Genomic DNA, 23,043 nt, shown 5'->3' with positions numbered 1-23,043 from the left:
GGTATTAAAAAGAGTATCAGTCAATCAACATGCTAATTTAGATCAGTACAGCCATGCAGGACTGCTTGCATTTATATAGTGCCTTTAACATAGGAAAGATAGAATTAAATAGAATATGCAGCACAGAAACAGGCCATTCGGCCTCCTCCCACTCCTCTTCATCTCACCCTATCTAGCCTTCCCTTAAATACAACTATGCTATTCGCCTCAACCACTCTGCAGTGAGTTCCACATTCTCACCACTCTGGGGAAAGAAGTTTCTTCTGAATTCCCTATAGAATTTATAAGTGATTATCTTATATTTATGGCCTCTAGTTTTGGACTCCCCCACAAGTGGAAACATCTTCTCTACATTTGCTCTATCAAGCCCTTTCATAACCTTAAAGACCTCCATCAGGTCACCCCTCAGCCTTCTCTTTTCTAGAGAAAGCATCCCAAGGTGCGTAATAAGTCAAAAATTTATACCAAGCCAAAGGAGGAGACATTAGGTTTTCAGAATATATACTGGTGACAAAACAGCAAACTGCAGATGCCTGCATGACAAACAGAAGTGACTTACCTGTCACACTGCTTATTGTTGGAGTTATTTGCGAGATTACTGGAATCTTCACGTCAATGTAAGTGAAAAAGAAGGGCACTGTACTGGATATTCCATTAGCAATCACCGAGATATTGTACACTCCTACAGATGCCTGTAGTAAGAGATACCGAGGAGGGGAGGGTATTAATTATTTGTCGCAAATCCTTTTACAGAGCAGTCAAGATGTAATCTAACGGATAGTTACATGAGTCACAATAAAATCCTGAATAACTTCAACTATCACTCTGAAGGGTGGCATTGAAACTATAATGTGCAGGCTTTGCCAGTGAAAGTGACCCCAGGATTAGCACTGGCTTCTAATTCACAGCCAGTACTCCATGCATCACTCAACCTATGTTCTAATTCTTAATTCAAACAGCTTTATAAAAGAGTTGTCTGCCTCAAGCAGATTCTTTGATTTATTCATTATAAATATTGTCTATTCGAAGCATGCTACATGTTTTATGGTTTATGTGTTGAAGTAAAGTTAATGGCCAGCGGATAGCTTGAGACCCTGTTTCATGATTTATAACAGAATTATCTCCCCTCAGAGCTCTCCTTTTCTCTGCCAAAGTCCATTCTCCATTGACATAATTATGACATTTCCGGATCCATTTCCAGCCACTTTCTGTTGAGCAGTGAGCATGGGCTGATGGATGAAAGCAGAAACTGGTCTTCACAAAGTGAATTATCCACATAATCAAATCATTCTGTTATGATGGAGCTCTGTATTTAACAAGCAAAAAAAAATCCTGAGACACTATAGTCCTGAAATTACACTCGGTGACTATCAATGTCCAAACATTTGTATGAAATTCCACAATCCTCCACCTGAAAGGAGATGCGAATCCCTTTAAAATGAAATAAATCAGTTAATTTTTCCATGAAGATAGCCACGATTCAATATGAAGGAGATAAATAGCCAGAAGTTAATATACACACCAGCTAATTTCAAGACTTCTATATTGTATGTCAGAATGTAGATTCTGGCATCAGCAAACCGTAAGGTTCGTTGGGTATTGAATTGTGGGGTTCATGCACCCAAATTCCCAATATTTGCTCTCAGTCAGAATGTGAATTTCTAAAATTACCCCTCATTGGTTCAATTAAACTGGCAGAGGGAGCACATGGGCTCCAAAAAGTGGAAAGCATGGAGGTTTCCCGATAACTCAATACAGATATCCAGTGGTCAGGTGGAATCAAACGAATATGACAGAGCTTCTTCCAGCTAATAATTTCAGAGCTTAACTTTTCTTTGTGCAGCAAAATAGGAGAGGAGAAAGAAAGAGACAGAAAGAAAAGAAAGAAACACTTACATTTATATAGCGCCTTTCACGACTACCGGATGTCTCAAAGTGCTTTACAGCCAATTAAGTACTTTTGAAGTGTAGTCACTGTTGTAATGTGGGAAACGCAACAGCCAATTTGCGCACAGCAAATTCCCACAAACAGCAATGTGATAATAACCAGATATTAATGACTTGGATGAAGGGACCGAGTGTGATGTAGCCAAGTTTGCTGATGATACAAAGATGGGCGGGAAAGCAAATTGTGAGGAGGACACAAAAAATCTGCAAAGGGATATAGACAGGCTAAGTGAGTGGACAAAAATTTGGCAGATGGAGTATAATGTGGGAAAATGTGAGGTTATCCACATTGGCAGAAATTATAATTTAAACGGAGAAAAATTGCAAAGTGCTGCAGAACAGAGAGACCTGAGGGTCCTTGTGCATGAAACACAAAAATTTAGTATGCAGGTACAGCAAGTGATCAGGGAGGCAAATGGAATGTTGGTCTTTATTGTAAGGGGGATAGAGTATAAAAGCAGTCCTGCTACAACTGTACAGGGTATTGCTGAGGCCACACCTGGAGTACTGCGTGCAGTTTTGGTCTCCGTATTTAAGGAAGGATATACTTGCATTGGAGGCTGTTCAGAGAAGATTCACTAGGTTGATTCCGGAGAGGAAGGGATTGACTTATGAGGATAGGTTGAGCCGATACATATTGGAGTTCAGAAGAATGAGAGGTGATCTTATTGAAACTTATAAGATAATGAGAGGGCTCGACAAGGTGGATGCAGAGAGGATAGTTCCACTCATAGGAGAAACTAAGCTAGGGGACATAGTCTTAGAATAAGGGGCCACCCATTTAAAACTGAGATGAGGAGAAATTTCTTCTCTAAGAAGGTTGTAAATCTGTGAAATTCTCTGTCCCAGAGAGCTGTGGAGGCTGGGTCATTGAATATATTTTAAGGCGGAGATAGACAGATTTTTGAGCGATTAGGGAGTAAAGGGTTATGGGGAGCAGGCAGTGAAGTGGTGCAGGGTCCATGATCAGATCAGCCATGATCTTATTGAATGGCGGAGCAGGCTCGAGGGGCCAAATGGCCTACTCCTGTTCCTATTTCTTATGTTCTTAGATAAACAGTTTTTTTTGTTATGTTGATTGAGGGATAAATATTGACCAGGACACTGGGGATAACACCCCTGCTCGTTTTCATAATAGTGCCATAGGATCTTTAGATCCATTAGGCCACGAGGGAGGGTTTCGGCCAGGTCAGCAGCCTGGCACTCAAGAGGAGGTGCCAGGCTGCCTGTTGGTGGCCCAGCCGACCCCAGGGGCATAATTCTCGGACCACGGCATTGCGCCATCCCCTTTGATGGTGGTCGCACCGCCATTTTACACAAACTACAAACACAGTGCACCGACAGAAAAATCTGCTGGGGTCATCACGCGGCGACCACCGGATTTTTTCAGGTGAAATTTGCTTGCGGGTCGGGAGATCGGAAGTTGCGGCTGCTGCGAGGTGGAAGTGGGGAAAACTACCGAGGAGAATTTTGTGAGCGGCGGCCTTTCGACAAAGACACCCCGAGTCTAGGCACCTTGAGTCTAGACACCCCAAGACTAGACACCCCGAGACTAGACACCCCAAGACTATACACCCCGGGTCTAGGCACCCCGAGTCTAGGCACCCCGAGTCTAGACACCACGAGACTAGACATCCCGAAACTAGACATCCCGAGATTAGACACCCGAGACTAGACACCTCGAGACTAGACACCCTGAAACTAGACACCCTGAGGCCAGCTACCCCTAGACCAGACACCCCGAGATGAGACAAACCAAGTCTAGACACCCCGAGACAAAAAATCGGCAGCCATTCAACACCGCCGCGTGGCTTCCGCTTTCCAGCGGTAACAGCATTTATTGGGAGGTTGAATTTCGACCACTCCAAAAGTAGACAACCCGAGTCTAGACACCCCAAGTCTAGGCACCCAGAGCCCAGACAACCCGAGATCAGACACCCTGAGACCAGACACCCCGAGACGAGACACCCTGAGTCTAGACACCCCAAGTCTAGACACTGCGAGACTAGACACCCTGAGTCTAGACACCCCGAGCCTAGACATCTCAAGACCAGACATCCCGAGTCTAGACACCTCGAGGCTAGACACCCCGAGACTAGACACCCCGAGTCTAGGCACCCCGAGTCTAGACACCCCGAGACTAGACACCCCGAGACAAGACACCCCGAGACTAGACACCCCGAGACAAGACACCCCGAGTCTAGACACCCCGAGTCTAGACACACCGAGACTATACACCCTGAAACTAGACACCCCGAGACTAGACACCCTGAAACTAGACACCCCTAGACCAGACACCCCTAGACCAGACACCCCAAAACTAGACACCCCGAGTCTAGACACACTGAGACTAGGCACCCCGAGTCGAGACACACCGAGACTAGACACCCTGAAACTAGACACCCCTAGACCAGACAACCCTAGACCAGACACCCCAAAACTAGACAACCCAAGTCTAGACACCCCGAGACTTGACACGCCGAGTCTAGGCACCCCACGACTAGACACCCCGAGTCTAGACACCACGAGACTAGAAACCCCGAAACTAGACACCCCGAGACCAGACACCCTGAGACTAGACACCCCGAGATTATACACCCCGAGTCTAGGCACCCCGAGTCTAGACACCCCGAGTCTAGGCACCCCATCTAGACACCCCAAGACTAGACACCCCAAGTCTAGGCACCCCGAGACTAGACATCCCGAGTCTAGACACCCGAGACGAGACACCCCGAAACTAGACACCCCGAGACCAGACACCCCGAGACCAGACATCCCGAGTCTAGATACCCCGACACTAGACACCCTGAATCTGGGCACTACGAGACAAGACACCCCAAGTCTAGGCATTCCGAGTCTGGACACCCCAAGACTAGACACCCCGAGACTAGACACCACTAAACTAGACATCCCGAGTCTAGACACCCGAGACTAGAAACCCCGAAACTAGACACCCCAAGACCAGACTCCCTGAGACTAGACACCCCAAGTCTAGACACCCGAGACTAGACACCCCGAGTCTAGACACCCCGAGTCTAGGCACCCAGAGACTGGACACCCCGAGATTATACACCCCGAGTCTAGGCACCCCGAGGCTAGACACCCAGAGACTGGACGCCCCGAGATTATACACCCCGAGTCTAGGCATCCCAAGTCTAGACACCCAGAGACTGGACACCCCGAGATTATACACCCCGAGTCTAGACACCCCAAGTCTAGGCACCCCGAGACTAGACACCCCGAGTCTAGACACCCCGAGTCTAGACACCCAGAGACTGGACACCCCGAGATTATACAATCCGAGTCTAGACACCCCAAGACTAGACACCCCGAGTCTAGACACCCCGAGTCTAGACACCCCGAGTCTAGGCACCCCGAGACTAGACACCCCGAGTCTAGACACCCCGAGACTGGACACCCCGAGTCTACACACCCCAAGACTAGACACTCCGAGTCTAGACACCTCGAGACTGGACACCCCAAAACTAGACACCCCGAGGCTAGACACCCCGAGATTATACACCCCGAGTCTAGGCACCCCAAGACTAGACACCCCGAGTCTAGACACCCCGAGACAAGACACCCTGAGATTAGACACCCCGAGTCCAGGCACCCCGAGCCTAGACACCCCGAGGTTAGACACCCCGAGTCTAGACATCCCGAGTCTAGAAACCCCGAGTCTAGACACCCCAAGTCTAGACACCCCGAGACTAGACACGGCGAGACTAGACAGCCCTAGACTAGACACCGCGAGACTAGATTCTCCAAAACCTACTCACCGCTGGCGTGCTACATTTCATCTTGACAGGACTTTCTTTAAGAAGGAGGCAGGTCTTCTCTCCAATTAAAACCGTTGAATTGTGCGTGAAGCTGTAGCCAGATATTGTCAGAATGGTGCCTCCTGAACCAATATAAATACAAGGTAAATAAGTAGGACTTTAAATTAAAGGCCAAAAGACGTAAAGTTAAATGGGGTATAATTGTCAATTGGTGGAGGTCATGTACAAATAAAGTGATGTTAGGCACAGCAATAGGCCATTCAGCCCCTCGAACCTCTTGCACCATTCAATTAGATCATGGCTGATCTGTATTTTAACTCCATCTACCTGCCTTTGCTCCATACTCCTTGATACCCTTGCACAACAGAAATCTATCCATCTCAATCTTCAAAGGTCCAATTGAGCCTCAACATCCACAGACTTTTGGGGGAGAGGGTTCCAGATTTCCACTACTCTATATGTGAAGAAGTGATTCCTGATTTCACTCCTAAATGGCCTTGCTCTAATTTTAAGATTATGTATCCAATTGTGCCCCAATATCCACAGCTTTTTGGGGAAGTAATACTCTTGCTCAGTGTGCTATATTTTATGCACCTGTTCATCCATTCCAAATTACTGGGCTCATGCCGGTGTAAAAATACCACACAGAGGAACATAGGCTGCAATCTTATCAGCCCTGCGAGTGTGAGTTTGGAGGTGGCCCCGCTGTCAAAATGGCCGTGATTGACAGCGGGGATGGAAGCCTGCTCTGAACCCACCTCCTCGTGAATTTTCGAAGTGGTTTGTAGACCCGGCACTAAGCGACATGTGAGGCAACTGTGCGAATTAAGAAGCTGTTTAAAGCTATTTACCAGGTCCAAAGGATATTTCCAAGTTTTTTCCAAGATTCATGTCCCTCGGGTATCACGTCAGGTAAGTGTGTCGAGTTCTCAACAACTCTAGGTTGGTTTGACTAGTTGACAGCTACGAAAGTGGTATAAAAATGACCATTTCACAGCTGTTCAATTTCCAATCCAAGAAGTTTGAGCCTTCAGAATTTGGAATACATTTTTCAGCTTTATGGAGGTTTGAAATGTTTGCAGCGAATTCTCTATTCAGTGTCACCTCTTTGGAGCAACCTCTCACCACAGACAGATCGCTTCTGTCATCTCAACCTCAGCTGCCATCGATTCCATCAGCATCGGTGCCTTTGAAAAAATCACACCTTGGTCCTCATAATCTCACCATGATCAGCCCCAACACCAACATCCCCAGGCACATCAGCATCACCAACAACAACAACCTTCTCCGCAATCACCTGATGCTACACAGGACATAGGGCATCAGCACCAGACCACATTGCTGCCCGGGAGGCTAGCGATGGCTTCACCATGGCCACCTTGGCTGCCACATGATGCACCAGGTTGGCACCACCCCACACCAATGACCATAATACACCCCTACAATGCCCAAGCCATTCCTTTCACACTCATCATCATTGGGGATACCCTTATGTCTCACCATTCACTGCAACTCACTAAGCCACTTCCAAAGGTGCACACAGATCTTTCCAAGAAAGTAAAATGTTGAAAATATAGATTTCAATGTTTGACAACACATTAGCAGAAACTTTACATCAGCATTGGCGAAAACACCCAAGTGCCTACCTTTGTGTGTTGTTAGTTGGTATGATTGGACGAGGATGATGGCGAGTGTGAGGAGTGGCTAGTGAGATGGAGATGTAACAGGATGAGGTTGAGTGTGGCTTTGCAGTAATATTTCGTGATCCACTGAAATCATTGAAAGGTTTGCACCACTGCAGCCAGGTCCTCCTGACGACATCCCTGCTTGTGCTCTCCTGTACAACGTGCAACCAAGCTGTGTTGGTGTGCTGGGGAGGTGTCTTCCGCCCATGGGAAGAGAACCTCCCTGCATGCTTTGACTTCCTCTATAAGCATCTGGAGAGAGTTATGCAAGAGCCTGGGTTGCAGCCATGCACCTTTGTGTATTGCTCATCAGTGTTTGCAGCACCTCAATGTTGTAGAACACTGAGAGCACAACTGCCAAAATGTATGTGGGCATGGTCCCTTTAAGGAAACCAGCTGATGACGTGTCATCAGATGCTGTCATCAGACCTGCTTCATTTTAATTGGCCAGGAACCTCACAGGGCAGGCTTAACAAGCCCCATCATCGTAAAATCATGTCAGAGGCCCAGATCAACATAACTGCGGGGTCGGGACTCACCAAGGACGTCGCCTGCCCCGGACCCGCCAAGGCTGGTAAAATCCAGCCCATAGTGTGAGCATGTTGAGTTTCCTACATTACAACAGTGACAAAATTCCAAAAGTACTTCATTGGCTGTAAAGCGCTTTGGGACATCCTGAGGTTGTCTTTCTTTCTTTTCCTTTTTCATGATTGGAAAATTTTACCCCCTTACTTTGGGCATATAAACACTAAGGGGTAGATTCCCACTTTCGGCAGTGGCTGTAAACGCACGGTAGAGGATCAGCTGTCCGTGCTACAACCCAGGAAATATTGTAGCTCATATAATGGGTGGCCAATCCACTACTGCCAGTTTATAGCCACTGCTCGTAGTGAAAACCTACCCCCACAGGTGTATTCGCCGACAGGTTTAATGCGATGCTGAAGTGGTTTCACTCAGATACTAAACCTGCGTGGTATAATCTGGCTGGAAATGCCCAAACTGAATCCAAAAGCACAGCGCGAGTGGGATTCCCTCATCCATTCCAGTCTGGTTTCAGGTCGGTCCCTGACTGCTGACTCAGGGCGCAATTCGGCTATAACAGCAATATTGACGTGAAGCGATGCAGCTTCACACCTTTTTCTTCTCAGGCCGGAGTCGAGGATGACTTGCTTCCACACTAATATGAGTTCTCAGGTGACTAATGAGTCCAATGCAGGATCTACAGTCTCTGTCACAGGTGGAGCAGGTGATGGTTGAAGGGGTGCTTGGGTTGTCGTACACTCCTTCCACTGTTTGTATTTGGCTTCCGCGTGTTACCGATGAAGAGACTCGAAGTGTCCGTCGCCTTCTTGGATGCTTCTCCTCCACTTTGAACGGTCTTGGGCTAGGGATTCCCTAGGAGGCTTTGAGGGTGTCCTTGAAGCGTTTTCTCTGCCCTCCTGGGACTCGCTTGCCGTGGCAGAGCTCAGAATAGAGTGCTTGCTTCAGAGTGTAGTATCGGGCATGCGGACAATGTGGCCCGTCCATCGGAGCTGATTGAGAGTCACATCGACTCTACAGTTGCAGTGTAAACAAATCCTAAAACATGTGTATAGGAGTTCTGACGAAGAGTCATTGACCTGAAATGTTAACTCTGTTTTTCTCTCCACAGATGCTGCCTGACCCGCTGTGATTTCTGTTTTTATTTCAGATTTCAGCATCCGCAGTATTTTACTTTTGTATAGGGGCCTGTTAGTTTGAACTTGATTTGCCCACTATGCGTGATGGCCAGCATAACAGGGCAGTGTTAATTAAATTAAATTCAAAGCATGAATAGCATTGATGGCCCGACACGATATTACCCTAAACATTTGGGGAAAAAAGTATTGTAAATTATTTTACCACTTCCAGAAAATCAGATGAAATAACATTAACTGACCAAGACCTGTTCTGGATGATAAATGATCAATTAAGTGTTTCCTGTAGAAGATTTAATGCAAGAATATCCAATTGATCAACCCTTAATATGGGCAGTAGTTTCATGCAAGCTTTTGCAGAGTCTTTGCAAGACTACCCAGTACTGTTTTGTAGCCGCTGCAGTAACTCAGTCGCTTTCGATGCCTTGAGCTTTGAGCAATGTGTGCTTTCTCCACCTCGGGCGGTCTTTGGCCAGGGTCTCCCAGGTTTCAGTGGTGATGTTGCACTTTACCAGGGAGGCTTTGAGGGTGTCCTTATAACATTTCCGCTGTCCTCCTTTGGCTCGTTTACCATGAAGGAGCTCCGCATAAAGCATTTGCTTAGGGAGTCTCGTATCTGGCATGCGGACTATGTGGCCTGCCCAGCGAAGCTGATCGAGTGTGGTCAGTGATTCAATACTGGGGATGTTAGCCTGGTCGAGGACACTGATGTTGGTGCGCCTGTCCTCCCAGAGGATTTGCAGGATCTTGCGGAGACATCGTTAGTGATATATCTCCAGCGACTTGAGGTGCCTTCTATACATCGTCCATGCCTCAGATCCATACAGGAGGGTGGGTATTACTACAGTCCTGTAGACCATGAGCTTGGTGGTAGATTTGAGGGCCTGGTCTTCAAACACTCTCTTCCTCAGACGGCCGAAGGCTGCACTGGCGTACTGGAGGCGATGCTGAATCTCCGCATCAATGTCAGCCTTTTTTGATAAGAGGCTCCCGAGATATGGGAAATGGTCCACGTTGTCCAGGGCCACGCCGTGGATCTTGATGATTGGAGGGCGATGACAGGCTGGTGGAGAACCTATGTCTTACAGATGTTAAGCGTAAGGCCCATGCTTTCATATGCCTCAGTGACTACATTGACTATATCCTGGAGTCCAGCCTCTGAATGTACACAGACGCAGGCGTCGTCCGCATACTGCAGCTCAAAGACAGAGGTTGGGGTGATCTTGGACCTGGCCTGGAGGCGGCATAGATTAAACAGCTTTCCACTGGTTCTGTAGTTTAGTTCCACTCCAGCAGGGAGCTTGTTGACTGTGAGATGGAGCATGGCGGTGAGGAAGATTGAGAAGAGGGTTGGAATGATGACGCAGCCCTGTTTGACCCGGTCCAGACATGGATTGGGTCTGTAATGGATCCGTTGGTAAGGATCACGGCCTGCATGTCATCGTGAAGCAGGCAAAGTATGTTGACAAACTTTTGGGGGCATCCGAAACGGAGGAGGACGCTTCATGGACCCTCACGGTTGACAGTGTCAAAGGTCTTTGTAAGATCGAAAAAGGTCATGTATAAGGGCTGGCGCTGCTCCCTGCATTTTTCCTGCAACTGTCGCGCTGCAAAGATCATGTCTGTTGTGCCCCGTAGGGGACGAAATCCACATTGTGATTCCGGAAGGAGCTCTTCGGCCACAGGGAGAAGACGGTTGAGGAGAACTCGAGCGACAACTTTCCCAGTGGCTGATAGCAGGGAGATTCCCCTGTAGTTACCGTAGTCGGACTTGTCCCCTTTTTTAAAAATGGTCACAATCACTGCATCTCTCAGAGCTCCTGGCGTGCTCTCCTCCCTCCAGATGAGAGAGATGAGGTCATGTATCCGCGCCAACAGCCTCTCTGCCATACTTTAGCGCCTCAGCAGGGATTCCATCCGTACCCGTAGCCTTGTTATTCTTAAGCTGTTTTATGGCTTTGCCTACCTCGTGCAACATTGGAGTTTCAATGAGTTGATGGCGGGTCGCATGCTGCGGGATGGAGTCGAAAACACTCGAGTCAAAGGCAGAGGCTCGATTGAGGAGATCTTCAAAGTGCTCCTTCCAGCGGGCCCTGACAGCCTCAGTGTCCTTGATGAGTGTTTCCCCGTTCTTGGCCAGGAGTGGGGTGGGGCCTTGGGAGTTTGGACCGTAGGTGGCCTTGACTGCAGTGAAGAATCCTCGCATATCGTGGCTGTCGGTCAGTTGTTGTATCTCCTGTGCTTTCTCCATCCACCACCTGTTCTTTAGGTCCCAAGTTTTTTTTTGGACCTGAGCCTTGAGCCGTCTGTAATGTTGTTTTGCAGCTCCCGAGTTGGGTTGAGTCATGAGACCATGAGTGAACACAGCTGTTTCTGTCCGAAATAAACAGAGCATTTAAATTGTCATGAATGCAAATACTTATTGCTTTTTGGCTGATATAAGCGAATGCCCATTTTAAATGTAGATTTTTTAAGTGGGGCGGGGGGGAGCTGAGAGAGGACACATTAATGTTTTAATGTTCTACAATCACCACCTTCAGTACTGCCCATGGAAGGAGATATGCTTGTAACCTCCAGCTGATATGTGAAAGTGAATGTCTGGTTGCCGGAGTGTTTTGCGAGGCCAAGGTCAGCAATGTAAACAGTGAGAGGAGATGATGTATTACTGGCAATCCCAATCATACAGGTCATTTCAGTATCTGAAAACAAAATAAACAAAGAATGCAGATTATTAAAACCAACCAGCAATAGAAAAGGGTACACATTTCCTTTTATATAATCCTCCAAAGTCATGTAATATAGAGATTACACAGCACTGTCTTTGTATGTGTGATGAGATAAATATCTATGTCTGTAACCTTCTCCAGCCCCACAACCCTCCGAGATCTCTGCGTTCTTCCAATTCTGGCCTCTTGTGCACCCCTGATTTTCATCACTCCACTATTGGCGACCGTGCCTTCAGCAGTCTAGGCCATGAGCTCTGGAATTCCCATTCTAAACCTCTCCGCCCCTCTTTCCTCCTTTAAGACACTCCTTAGAGCCTATCTTTTTAACCAAGCTTTTGGTCACCTGTCTTAATATCTCCTTATGTTGTTCGGTGCCACATTTTATCTGTGAACACTCGACTGTCTCTGATTTGTCACACTGTTTCTCCGGCATCCAGTACTGGATGAGCAGAAATTTCCTCCAACTAAATATCGGGAAGACCAAAGCCCTTGGCTGGAATTTTCTCCAGGTAGACAGGTTGGGGGGTGGGGGAGGGGGGGGGGGGTGGCGAGGGCCTCCGGGGCGGGCAGAAAACTCAGGAGGCCGGGTTTCCCACTTTAATGGCAGGCCTCGTATTTCCGACTGCAGACGGCCAGATTGAGAGGCTAGCTGGCTGCGGGCGGGAGGGAGGATTCGCTCTGGGGAAGAAATCGGGATTCGGTCGGGGGTTTGGAGTATCGTCAGGGGGTTGGGGATCGCAGGGAGTGGGAGGTCGTGGATCAGGGGGGTGTCAGGGATCGCAGGGGTGGTGTCGGGGATTGGGGTGGGGGTTGCGAATTTGGGGAGGGGGGTTGGGGGGGTTCGGGGATCGCATGGGTGGCTGGAGGATCAGGGCCGGACTCCGGAGGAGTGTGGCTGGTTTCAGCATCATCGTTGGGGCTGGGGGAAGGGGTGGGAGGCCTGGTGAGGGAGGGTGTGACGGCCTGGGATGGTGGTTAAAGGCCTCGTGGGTGGGTTAGGTAGGGTCCCTGGATCTAGGAGGTAGGTATAAAGCATAGAGAGAGGTTAGGAGAAATGTCTTTACACAGAGGCTTGTTGGAGCATGGGATGATTTGCCACAGGGAATGGTTGAGACAGCGACCATTACATCGTTTAAGGGAAAATTGGATAAATATTTGAAGCAAAGAAAGATTTGGGGTTTGGGGAAAGCGTCAGTGGGATTAGTTCTGGATTGCTCCAGCAAAGAGCGACACTGAAAAATGAACCGAGTGGCCTCCTGTGCTGCAAACTTCAATGGTTCTAAACAAATACAGCGTGAGGCATTTCCCTCGATCTTTGATCGGTCTGCTGGGAGTTCGTACTGCACCAATGATGTCTAGGGTAAGGGAGAGGAAGTCTTGCACAGGTAGTCTCACTCTCAAAGGAAGGACATCATAAGCGCTTCCAGCAATTGTACATGCAGTAAAGGTGGTCCCTGTGATAAGAATGCACTATTTCTCCCTCTTACTGACGCTATTCAGTATTCTTTATTTGCTTTAAACATTTGCTCACCGGTTAATCCTGTGATTGGACACCTGGCGTTTCCGACCGAAACCCAGGTGGTGTCAGTTTTTGAACTGTTGGCAAACCTGGAGCCCGATATGGTCAGAACAGTCCCACTGGAACCTGGAAGAGTAAAGGACGGTTGGTTTTCAGTGAGTGACCAGTCACTGCGCTCTGTCAAGGGAATAGACTCTCTCGCCCAGGCAGACTTTTGGGGGGACGGACGGCCGGTGAAGTGAGTCAGCTGGCCACCTGACGAGGAGGCCCAGTCCTGTTTGAGGGTCACACCCCATTAGCATTCGGACGGCAGGCGGAAAACGAGCGCCGCCCCCCCCCCCCACCTTGCCCCGAGATAGCCCATCGGCTCTGGATCGGACGAAGATAGGTCTGTGTGAGGTGGGGGCGGGAAACCAGGAGTACCGTGGCCCAGGCTGGTGGTTCTGTGGAGCCCGAGGGAGCTCTCACGCTCCGTCCAGTTCAGTCCTAAAATGTCTACGAGATACCTCTCATTTGTTTTAAGACTGCAATTTTTTTTTAGAAGAACTGAAATTAAAATTTACAATGTACATGCTTTAGTTGTAAAACGTGCATGAAAATTTTATTTTAATCAATTTTCTTCTTCCTTTCTCACCACATATGTTTATACCCACCAAGACTTCTTGCCTGCTTTCAGAATGTTAATGAGTTCTTCAGAAACTGTATCTCAGCTTTGGGGACGGGGCTCCACATATATCGTTGGATCCCGATTTCCCTTCTATAGCGGCCGGCCGACTGTCTCGGGTGGTCACTCAGGCTGACCCGGGGGAGGATTTAAAAGAGCGCAAAAGATCCACCCATACTGGCAGTTATATGCCAGACCTTTCCCCGGCCTGTCTCCCGATTGGCACTAACTCTGCCTGTGTTGAGTGTCTCACCAGGGGGACGATCGAGAGAAATCCCCCTCAAGCCAGTGGTCTAGACATTCACTCGGCCCCATCTAATTCACTGCCCACTGGTTGTCCTCACTCAGCGACTTGTCACAGCCCCGTACGACAGCAGGACTCACTGGAGGAGGATATCCTCACAGATCAACAGCTTTCAACTTTATTGATCATTTAGAAAGAGAACAAGTACAAAATATAATTAAAAATGCTAATGGAATATTGGCCTTTAACTTGAGGGGGCTGCAATACAAAGGGAAGTTATGCTGCAGTAATATAAAGCTCTGGTTAGACCCATCTGGAACACTGCGTTCAATTCAGGGCACCGCATCTCAGGAAGGATATATTGGCTTCTGAGGCGTAAATTATTGTGACAGATTGCATAGACTAGGCTTGTATTCCCTTGATATTGAAGATTAAGGGGTGATCTAATCGAGATGTTTAAGATGATCAATGGATTCGATAGAATATGCAGAGAAAAATTATTTCCTCTGGTGGGGGGAGTTCAGAACAAGGGGGTGTAACCTTAAAATTAGAGCAGGACCATTCAGGGGTGATGGCAGGAAGCACTTCTTCACATATAGGGGAGCGGAAATCTGGAAAACTCTCCCCCCAAAAAGCTGTTGAGGCTGGGGGTCAACTGAAGATGTCAATACTGGGATTGTTGTTGGGTAAGGGTATTAAGGGTTGTTAGAAACTAAGGATGCCTAAAAATGTATAAGACTGCTACGAATGTATAAGACTGATACGTAATGCTGTGTTTTAAATCCTTGCTCTGAACTGGAGACGAGGTGTCTGCTTAGAATGATAGAGAAATGCTAATTATCTGTGGTTTTCAAGTAAAGCTTCAGTTTATTTATGTATCTTAAGACAATCTGGATGGAAAGGCTTAGAATCGAAGGATGTTTGTAGCAATTAGTGTAAACACAGGCAATTTGCTATGTCGTAAAGACTGGTTGAGGTGACAAAGCTCTGGTTTGGGCCTCATAGTTCAAAGGACTAGGTTTTGTATTGAGGGAATAGGGACAAGATAGATGAAATGTTTTCCACAGAAAGAAACCCTGGATTAGTATAAACAGAGAGAGATGAAAGAAAAGCGACTTGGATAAGGTATAAACGATGACATGTGACCAAAATTATAAGCCATCTTTAGGGCGGGTTCTTGAAACAAGAAATGAGACAAAGAACTAGAAGTCTTATTGGAAAATAAATTTTTAGGGAAACCTCTATAGGTCAAAAGGTCTTGTCAATATTCAGGTTCAGGCCCACCCCTAAAAATAGGTTAAAAGTGACCTCCTGGAAGCTTGTACTCACAGACAGAAGAAAGAGAGAGAGAGAGAGAGAGAAGGAAGCCCTAGACGATAGGAAGAACAGATTTGCTCACGTGTGTCAACCGCCTGTCCGATCGGATCAATTCCAACTATTGTTACGGTCGTATGTTTTTACTGTATAACGAATGTGTTATATTCCGTCTTAAACTCAGATTAAACACAATTATCCATCATATTGGTTTGCACTCGAACTTGATTATTAAAGTGACCAGAAATAGCTGTAAAGAAGCAATTTCTAACCAAGATGCGTTACTGGAGTTAAGGAACAGATCAGCCATGATCTAATTGAATGGCAGAACAGGCTTGAGGGGCTGAGTGGCCTCCTCCTGTTCCTATGTTCGTGGAACGATATTAGCAATAATTATCATTCTCATATTTTTAAACCTTTTTTTAGACATCTGCTGTGAATAATTTGAGGCAGCTCACACCTTCAGAGATTCATTAGATTTAAATGGATAACATGGCTTTCCAGCACTTACCCATTGTTGGGCTGATGCCTGAAATGACTGGGGTTTTGTCAAAATTCCACTTATAGCCACAATTACCGGAACAGTTGCTGGGGATACCATTGATTAAAACCTCCACCTGTGGGGAAGAAAAAGGGCTCACATTGTTAGAGCTCAGCTTGCATGGAGCCTGTTCATTACAGATCTATTCTTAACATTCATGGTGTGAAGCCCTACATGCACTCACACTTATGGAGCTAATATAAAAATACATCATAGGGTTGATGCTGAAGTTGGAAAAGTAAAAGCAGAAGCCAATCTTGTCCTGGCTGAGATAAAGGGATCTCGAAATAGATCGTGCTGTGGACTTCCAGAGGGAGCTCAAAGAAATCTGCCACTGCTCCTCCGCTCGGGCAAAAAACGACATCAGGCCCAATGACATAAGTGGAACCCGATCTGCACATTTAAAGAGGACTCTGCTAGCTTGGGATGAGGGTCCTTGTTGCCTATGAGTTAAAATTTATTTCAAGGGGGATGGAGTATAAAAGCAGAGAAGTCCTGCTCCAACTGGACAGGGTATTGGTGAGACCACACCTGGAGTACTGCGTACAGTTTTGGTCTCCTTATTTACGGAGGGATATACTTGCATTGGAGGCAGTTCAGAGAAGGTTCACAAGGGTTGATTCCTGGGATGAAAGGTTTGACTTATGAAGATAGGTTGAGCAGATTGGGCCTGTACTCATTGGAGTTCAGATGAATGAGAGGTGATCTTATTGAAACATATAAGACAATGAGGGGGCTCAACAAGGTAGATGCAGAGAAGATGTTTCCACTCATAGGGGAATCTAGAACTAGGGGGCATAGTTTCAGAATAAGGGACTGCCCATTTAAAACTGAGATGAGGAAGAATTTCTTCTTTCAGAGGGTTATAAATCTATGGAATTCTCTTCCCCAGAGAGCTGTGAAGACTGGGTCATTAAATATATTTAAGGCGGAGGCAGACAGACTTTTGAGCGATTAAGGGAGTAAAGGGTTATGAGGAACGGGCAGGGAAGTGGAGCTGAGTCCATGATCAGATCAGGCATGATCTTATTGAATGGCGGAGCAGACTCGAGGGGACAAATGGCCTACTCCTGCTCCTATTTTTTATGTTCTTATGTAAAATTGCAGTCGGCCAGATTGAGACGCGAAAGAGTGGGTAAATCCACCCCCGGAACCCCCTGCCTCCACCTTCCCTGGGGTGGGGAAGTTAAAATCACCCCCATTATCAGGACTTAAAACTGCACTTCTAATGCTGACCTTTTGCTGTGCTTTGTACTCCATATTTCCTGCAAAAAATTGGGATATTAAATTGGCCTTATTGTTCTTGGACTAGGAAAGGAAAACAATCAGCCAGGGTTTCCGCTCTTGGTCAGTGTCAAAGTGTAAAGTGTAAAGTGTGTGTAAATGTGTATGTTAAATGTGTGGAAATACATGTATAAATGTGTGTGTAAATGCATGTAAATGTGTGGTGATCTAATTTGTGAATTTAAAATGATAAAGGAGAGAAACTATTTCCTCTAGTGAGGGAGTCCAGAACAACGGGACATAACCTTAAAATTAGAACAAGGCCGTTCAGAGTTGATGTCAGTAAGCACTTCTTTACATATAGGGAAGTAGAAATCTGGAACTCTCTCTCTCAAAAGTTTGTGGATGCTGGGGGTCAATTGGAGCTTTCAAGATTGAGATCGTAGATTTTTGTTGGGAAACGGTTTTGAGGGATATGGAGAAAAGGTGGCTAAATGGAGTTGAGGTACTGATCAGCCATGATCTAATTGAACGGTGAAACAGACTGGAAGGGCTGAATGCCCTCCTCCTGTTCCTCTTTGTGCAAGTATGTGCGAGTGGCAGACAGGATCAAGACAGAGCCCATATGTACATACCTGGGGATGTGCGTGTGGTGTGCGAAACAAGTCTCCAGTCAGATGACTAAACAGCCCTCCATGTTTCTGGTTGTAAACAGTTATCCTCGCATTGACTCCACTGACATTCGTATCATTAATCTGATCAACACAGAATCAACATACCTTTTAACACTAAACATTTTTCAATTCCACAATCACATTGCCGTATACTTAATTTTATTCCCTACGTCTCACAAACAATTACTAGTTGCTGCTACTCTTTTTTTAATTCATTCTTGGGATGTAGACATTAGTGGCATGGCTGGTGTTTATTGCCTATCCCTAGTTGCCCTTTGAGAATGTGTTGCAGAGTCATCTTCTTGAACTGCTGCAGTCCATGTGGTGAAGGTGCTCCCACAGTTCTATTAGGGAGAGAGTTCCGGCATTTTGACCCAGCGACGATATGTTTCCAAGTCAGGATAGTGTGTGACTCGGAGGGGAACTTGGAGGTGATGGTGTTCCCATGCACCTGCTGCCATCGTCCATCTAAGTGCACCCAAAGCAACTCACTTAAACTATTAAGAAATATGGAATTCAACAGAGACAGAATTAAATCTTGACTGTTGAAGAAAAACCAGCAGAACGCCCTATTCCAAATTGTGCTCCTTCTGTCACTTCCGAGGCATTTCTTTAGGCCGACAAGAAAAACAGCGAGACCGAACAGTGTGGAAACTTCATCAAGGCAATTGTTATATTTCACGAGATTCTGCGTCTCACCTGTAAGGTGGGCTGATTGCCGGCCTTGCTCAACCATTTTACTACCCACTGATAAACTGAACAGCTGCCTGTTCTCGTCACGGAAACTGTGCCAATCTCAGGAATGGTTTGTAAGGCGTACTGCATTTCTGAGGCCGTAGAATCAACTGGCAAACCTTCAAAAATAAAAAAAATAAATCACAAAGAACATCAACAAGGCGATGATAGAATCATAGATTCCTGCAGTACAGAAGAAGGCCATTCGGCCCATCGTGCCTGTGCTGGCTCTTTGAAAAAGCTGCTCAATTAGACCCACTCCCCTGCTCTTTCCCCACAGCCCAGCAACTTTGTCTTTTTCAAGTATATATCCAATTCACTTTTGAAAGTTATTGTTAAATCTGCTTCCACCACCCTTTCAGGCAGTGAATTCCTGATCATAACAACTCGCTGTGTAAATTTTTGTTTCCTCAATTCCCCTCTGGTTCTTTTGCCAATAACCTTAAATCGGTGACTTCTGGTTACCCACTCTCCTACCAATGGAAACTGTGTCTGCTTATTTACTCTATTAAAACCCCTCATCATTTTGAACACATCTATTAAATCTCTTCTTAACCTTCTCTGCTCTAAGGAGAACAATCTCATGATGAAATAAAAGGCAGTTTTATTTTTTTTGCACTTGATGGAACACTTTTCCATTTCAGAATTCTAGAGATTGAGTTCTCTCTCAGGATTCCAACAGATGATTGCTGTAACTGGGGGGGTCGGGGGCAGGTGGGGGCAGGCGGCGGGGGGGCTGGAGAGTCTGTTGAACCTTCCAAAACAGTGGGGATGTGGCAGCGACAGGGTCTGCCAATGATTCCCCCTTGTGTGGGGTTAGGAGCGAAGAGTGGTAAGGCTCCCTTGCTCGTCCCCATTGAAGGCAAGTGGTATTCGGGTCGCTCGGGGTGGGGTTGCCAGGGGCTCATTATGTTGGAAGTTCCCATTTCCCCGGGTCAGTCAGGATGTGATGTATGAGTGGAGTCCTGGACTCTGAGTGAGATGAAGCATGCTGGCCTTCGGACTGGTGTGCTGACCGCCACAATCCACCTGGATCATGTACTCAGGTCTCTGGAGCGGGGCTTGAGACCACACCTTCTCTCAGGCCAGAGTGTGACCCACTGAGCCTCGGCTGACACAGGTATGTGGGAGACGAGTCAGGGAGAAGGAGACACAGACGTGAAGTTGCAATGAAGTGAGCTGTAAGAAGCTAACTGGACTGTTTCTGTCCTGTTAGCTACTATGGAACCAAGATTTTGGTCGAAGTTATCTGGCTGTGTTGTCACTTTATTAAACTGAAATGCACTCCAAGGCATTGTACACAGCCCCAGAACACAAACACAGCAGGCTACATATTACGGGATACATCCCTCATTATGGATCAGACAATCTAGTACATAGGTCACTGTATCCGATTTTATGGGGATTGATCATCACAACTGGAAAAACCTAGATTGTTCCTGTTGAGTGAGACTCTGCACAGAACAGAACCTACCGAGATTTACCTTGGTATGAAGAGGTTTTTCAGAAGACAAAGAGATTGAGAGGACATTCCCCCCCCACCCCAACCCCACCTCCCCCCATTTCAGCATTCACTGCTTACCTTTCAAAGATCTCCCAAAGACCTCAATATCCAGAGTGCCAGTGACTGGAGGAGTTGCTGCTTCTATTCTCCGAACTCTTAAAACGGATCCTTCGGGCCATGTGCTTCCCCTGTGAGCCGACTCATCCTTCGTGCCATTGGACACAGCCTGGACGAACATTCATCACAAGCGTTACGCTTCCAAGCAGAGACATTTTCCTACCATTTCCACTGGGGTTTTCTCACAATCTCTCGCTGCAACCTCGATGGGATATTGGTGGGAAAGCCTCAGAGAACCCCAGCCATTTACACCAGTCCTTTCACTGTTCCACGGATCCACTGAAGATGTAGTGGGAGATTGGGGAACACCATGGGAATTCTAACTTGTAGAGTGTCCAAAACATTGGGAACACAGTTAGAGCCAACTTACCACCACTGGGCCCTTCCCAACACCAGAGAAGAGCATATACTCAGCCACCAGTAAAGAACCAGACATTTTATATTGTAATCTTATTCTAAAGCAGCGTTTTAAAATTGATCCCACTTTGACGAGGTCCCAGTCTAATACCCAGCAGACAGCAGCAGAAAATTGCTTCCCAATTGCACAGGAAAAAGAACTATTCTCTACAAACAGAAGTGTTCAGTACTCCCAGGTAATAAAGGAAGAAAATGAAAAAATTGATGTGCAGCTAGTGGTGATTTATGAGGTGATGTTGGTTGTATCTGGCACTGCTAAGGCTGTATCTGGAGTACGGTGCTCTGCTGTTGTCTTCATATTACAGGAAGGATGTAGAAAGAATGAAGGGACCCCCAAGGATCATCCAAGAAAGATTCCAGAACTTAAGAGGGCTGATTTATGTGGAAAGGTTGTCCACTCTGGAACATTACACTCTGGAGAAGGGAAAGAGGAAGTGTGGGGGAATGGGGGGGAATGTGAAGGATTTAAAGATTTAATGAATGGGAAATTTGGATCCAAGAAAACTCTTTGTCGGACACTGGATTGGAGGACCAGTTCAAGGTTAAGGGCGTCGTAGAAAATAGGAAATGTATCAACTATTTTTTAGTAAGAAGGGGATAGAATCATGGAGCAGATGACCAGCATGGGTTGGGGAACAGAAATCCATTGCAGGGTTTAAAAAAGAAAAAAGACTTGCATTTATATAGCGCCTTTCACGACCACCAGATGTCCCAAAGCACTTTACAGCCAATGAAGTACTTTTTGAAGTGTAGTCACTGTTGTATCATAGGAAATGTGGCAGCCAATTTGCAAGCTCCCACAAACAGCAATGTGATAATACCAGATAATCTGTTTTTAGTGATGTTGATTGATGGCTAAATATTGGCCAGTACAACGGGGATAACTCCCCTGCTTTTCTTTGAAATAAAGACATAGGATCTTTTAAATCCCTTCTGACTCTGAGATGAGGGTGCTACCAACTGAGCCATGGCTGAAACTAGCAAAAAAATGAGATAGATTTCAGTTTGGAAACAGGAGACAGGGTATTAGTTCCAGAAACGTAGGTAGGAGGGGCAGTAAGTAGTCTAAATGTGAGCAGGAAGGTGCAAAGGGACAAAAACAAATTAAGCGAATGGGCAAAACTATGACAAGTGGAATTCAATGTGGACCAATATATCCTTCCTGAGGTGCCGTGCCTAGAACTGAGCACAGTACTCCAGTTCGGGTCTGACCAAGGCTCTGTACAACTGAAGCATCACTTCCTCCCCTTTGCATTCCAACTCCCTTGAGAAAAAGACAACATTCCATTAGCATTTTCGATTGGTTTTTGTACCTGTCTACCAGCTGTAAATTATTTGTGTACTTGGGACTCCTCTACAGTTCCTAATCGCTCACCATTTAGAAAATACACTGATTTATCTTTCTTAGACCCAACTGGATGACCTCACATTTGCTGGACACCAGAACATTGCACTTTGGGGCGGGGATGGGTTCTCTCTCAGAATTTTGTATATTCGTGAAATAGTCCTTCAATCACTAAAAGGTGATCCTTTTTCAGTATCTACCCAAATACCATGTCATACTGACCTGAGCAAAGCCAACCTCCAGCAGTGGAATGTTGTAGCTACAGTTGAAGGGAACCATGGTTACTTCATACTGATTATATGCCCTGGCATTTTCAATTCCTCTTTGGGTAACTATGAACTGCTCGATAATAATTCCTTTGTCAAACAATGGTGGGCGAGCTCGCATCAGTATATCTGCAAATTAAAGATGCCATTCACAGAACGTAAAAGAAAAATATTACAATTTGTAGTTCACAACCTCTACTAGATCTCAGAAATATACTTCAAAAATGAAACTCTTTGAGTAAGGTGTTTTAGGGTAGCTAAGAAAGCTCTGGTCTAGACTGCCCAAGAAGAGCCTTGTGCCAGCTCCTAATGCTATAGTCTCAGCACCAGGAGCAGTTAGAAGCTGCATATAACACAATTCATGCTTCTCCGCGGGGGTGTAAAAAGAGGAACAAGAGAAGGCCACTCAGCCCCTCGAGCCTGTTCCACCATTCTATTAGATCATGGCTGATTTGTACCTCAACTCCATTTACCCACCTTAGCTCCATAATCCCTGGATACCCTTACCCAACAAAACCGTGTCATTTTCCTCATCCTTTACGATGTTCAGAAGGAGTATCAGATACTTTATGGTCGATTTTAAGGATTCAGGATTCCTGCTCTTGGTGCAGAGCTGTACACATCATAAAGGTCAACAGGTCTCCAGGGGTTTCATAGAATCATAGA

At 46.4% G+C, this 23,043-nt stretch overlaps 1 protein-coding gene across 1 annotated transcript in view; it reads right to left on the bottom strand.

Annotated features, from left to right (window-relative positions):
• The window catches only part of pkhd1l1.1 (PKHD1 like 1, tandem duplicate 1), a 402,260-nt gene that overhangs the window by 271,046 nt on the left and 108,171 nt on the right, over positions 1 to 23,043 (bottom strand). The window contains exons 24-32 of the mRNA XM_070881087.1: positions 22,334 to 22,506; positions 20,311 to 20,458; positions 18,693 to 18,847; positions 17,955 to 18,074; positions 16,060 to 16,171; positions 13,345 to 13,458; positions 11,622 to 11,786; positions 5,727 to 5,848; positions 560 to 692 (exon numbers count right to left, since the gene is read on the bottom strand). Of these exons, the coding sequence (XP_070737188.1) occupies positions 560 to 692; positions 5,727 to 5,848; positions 11,622 to 11,786; positions 13,345 to 13,458; positions 16,060 to 16,171; positions 17,955 to 18,074; positions 18,693 to 18,847; positions 20,311 to 20,458; positions 22,334 to 22,506 (1,242 nt within the window). The remainder of the gene's footprint in view (positions 1 to 559; positions 693 to 5,726; positions 5,849 to 11,621; positions 11,787 to 13,344; positions 13,459 to 16,059; positions 16,172 to 17,954; positions 18,075 to 18,692; positions 18,848 to 20,310; positions 20,459 to 22,333; positions 22,507 to 23,043) is intronic.

Source organism: Pristiophorus japonicus, chromosome 1 (genome assembly GCF_044704955.1).
Source record: "Pristiophorus japonicus isolate sPriJap1 chromosome 1, sPriJap1.hap1, whole genome shotgun sequence".
In the NCBI taxonomy this organism is placed as follows: domain Eukaryota; kingdom Metazoa; phylum Chordata; class Chondrichthyes; family Pristiophoridae; genus Pristiophorus; species Pristiophorus japonicus.
The sequence above is the reverse complement of the archived record's forward strand: the minus strand, read 5'-3'. Positions and strand labels throughout refer to the sequence as shown.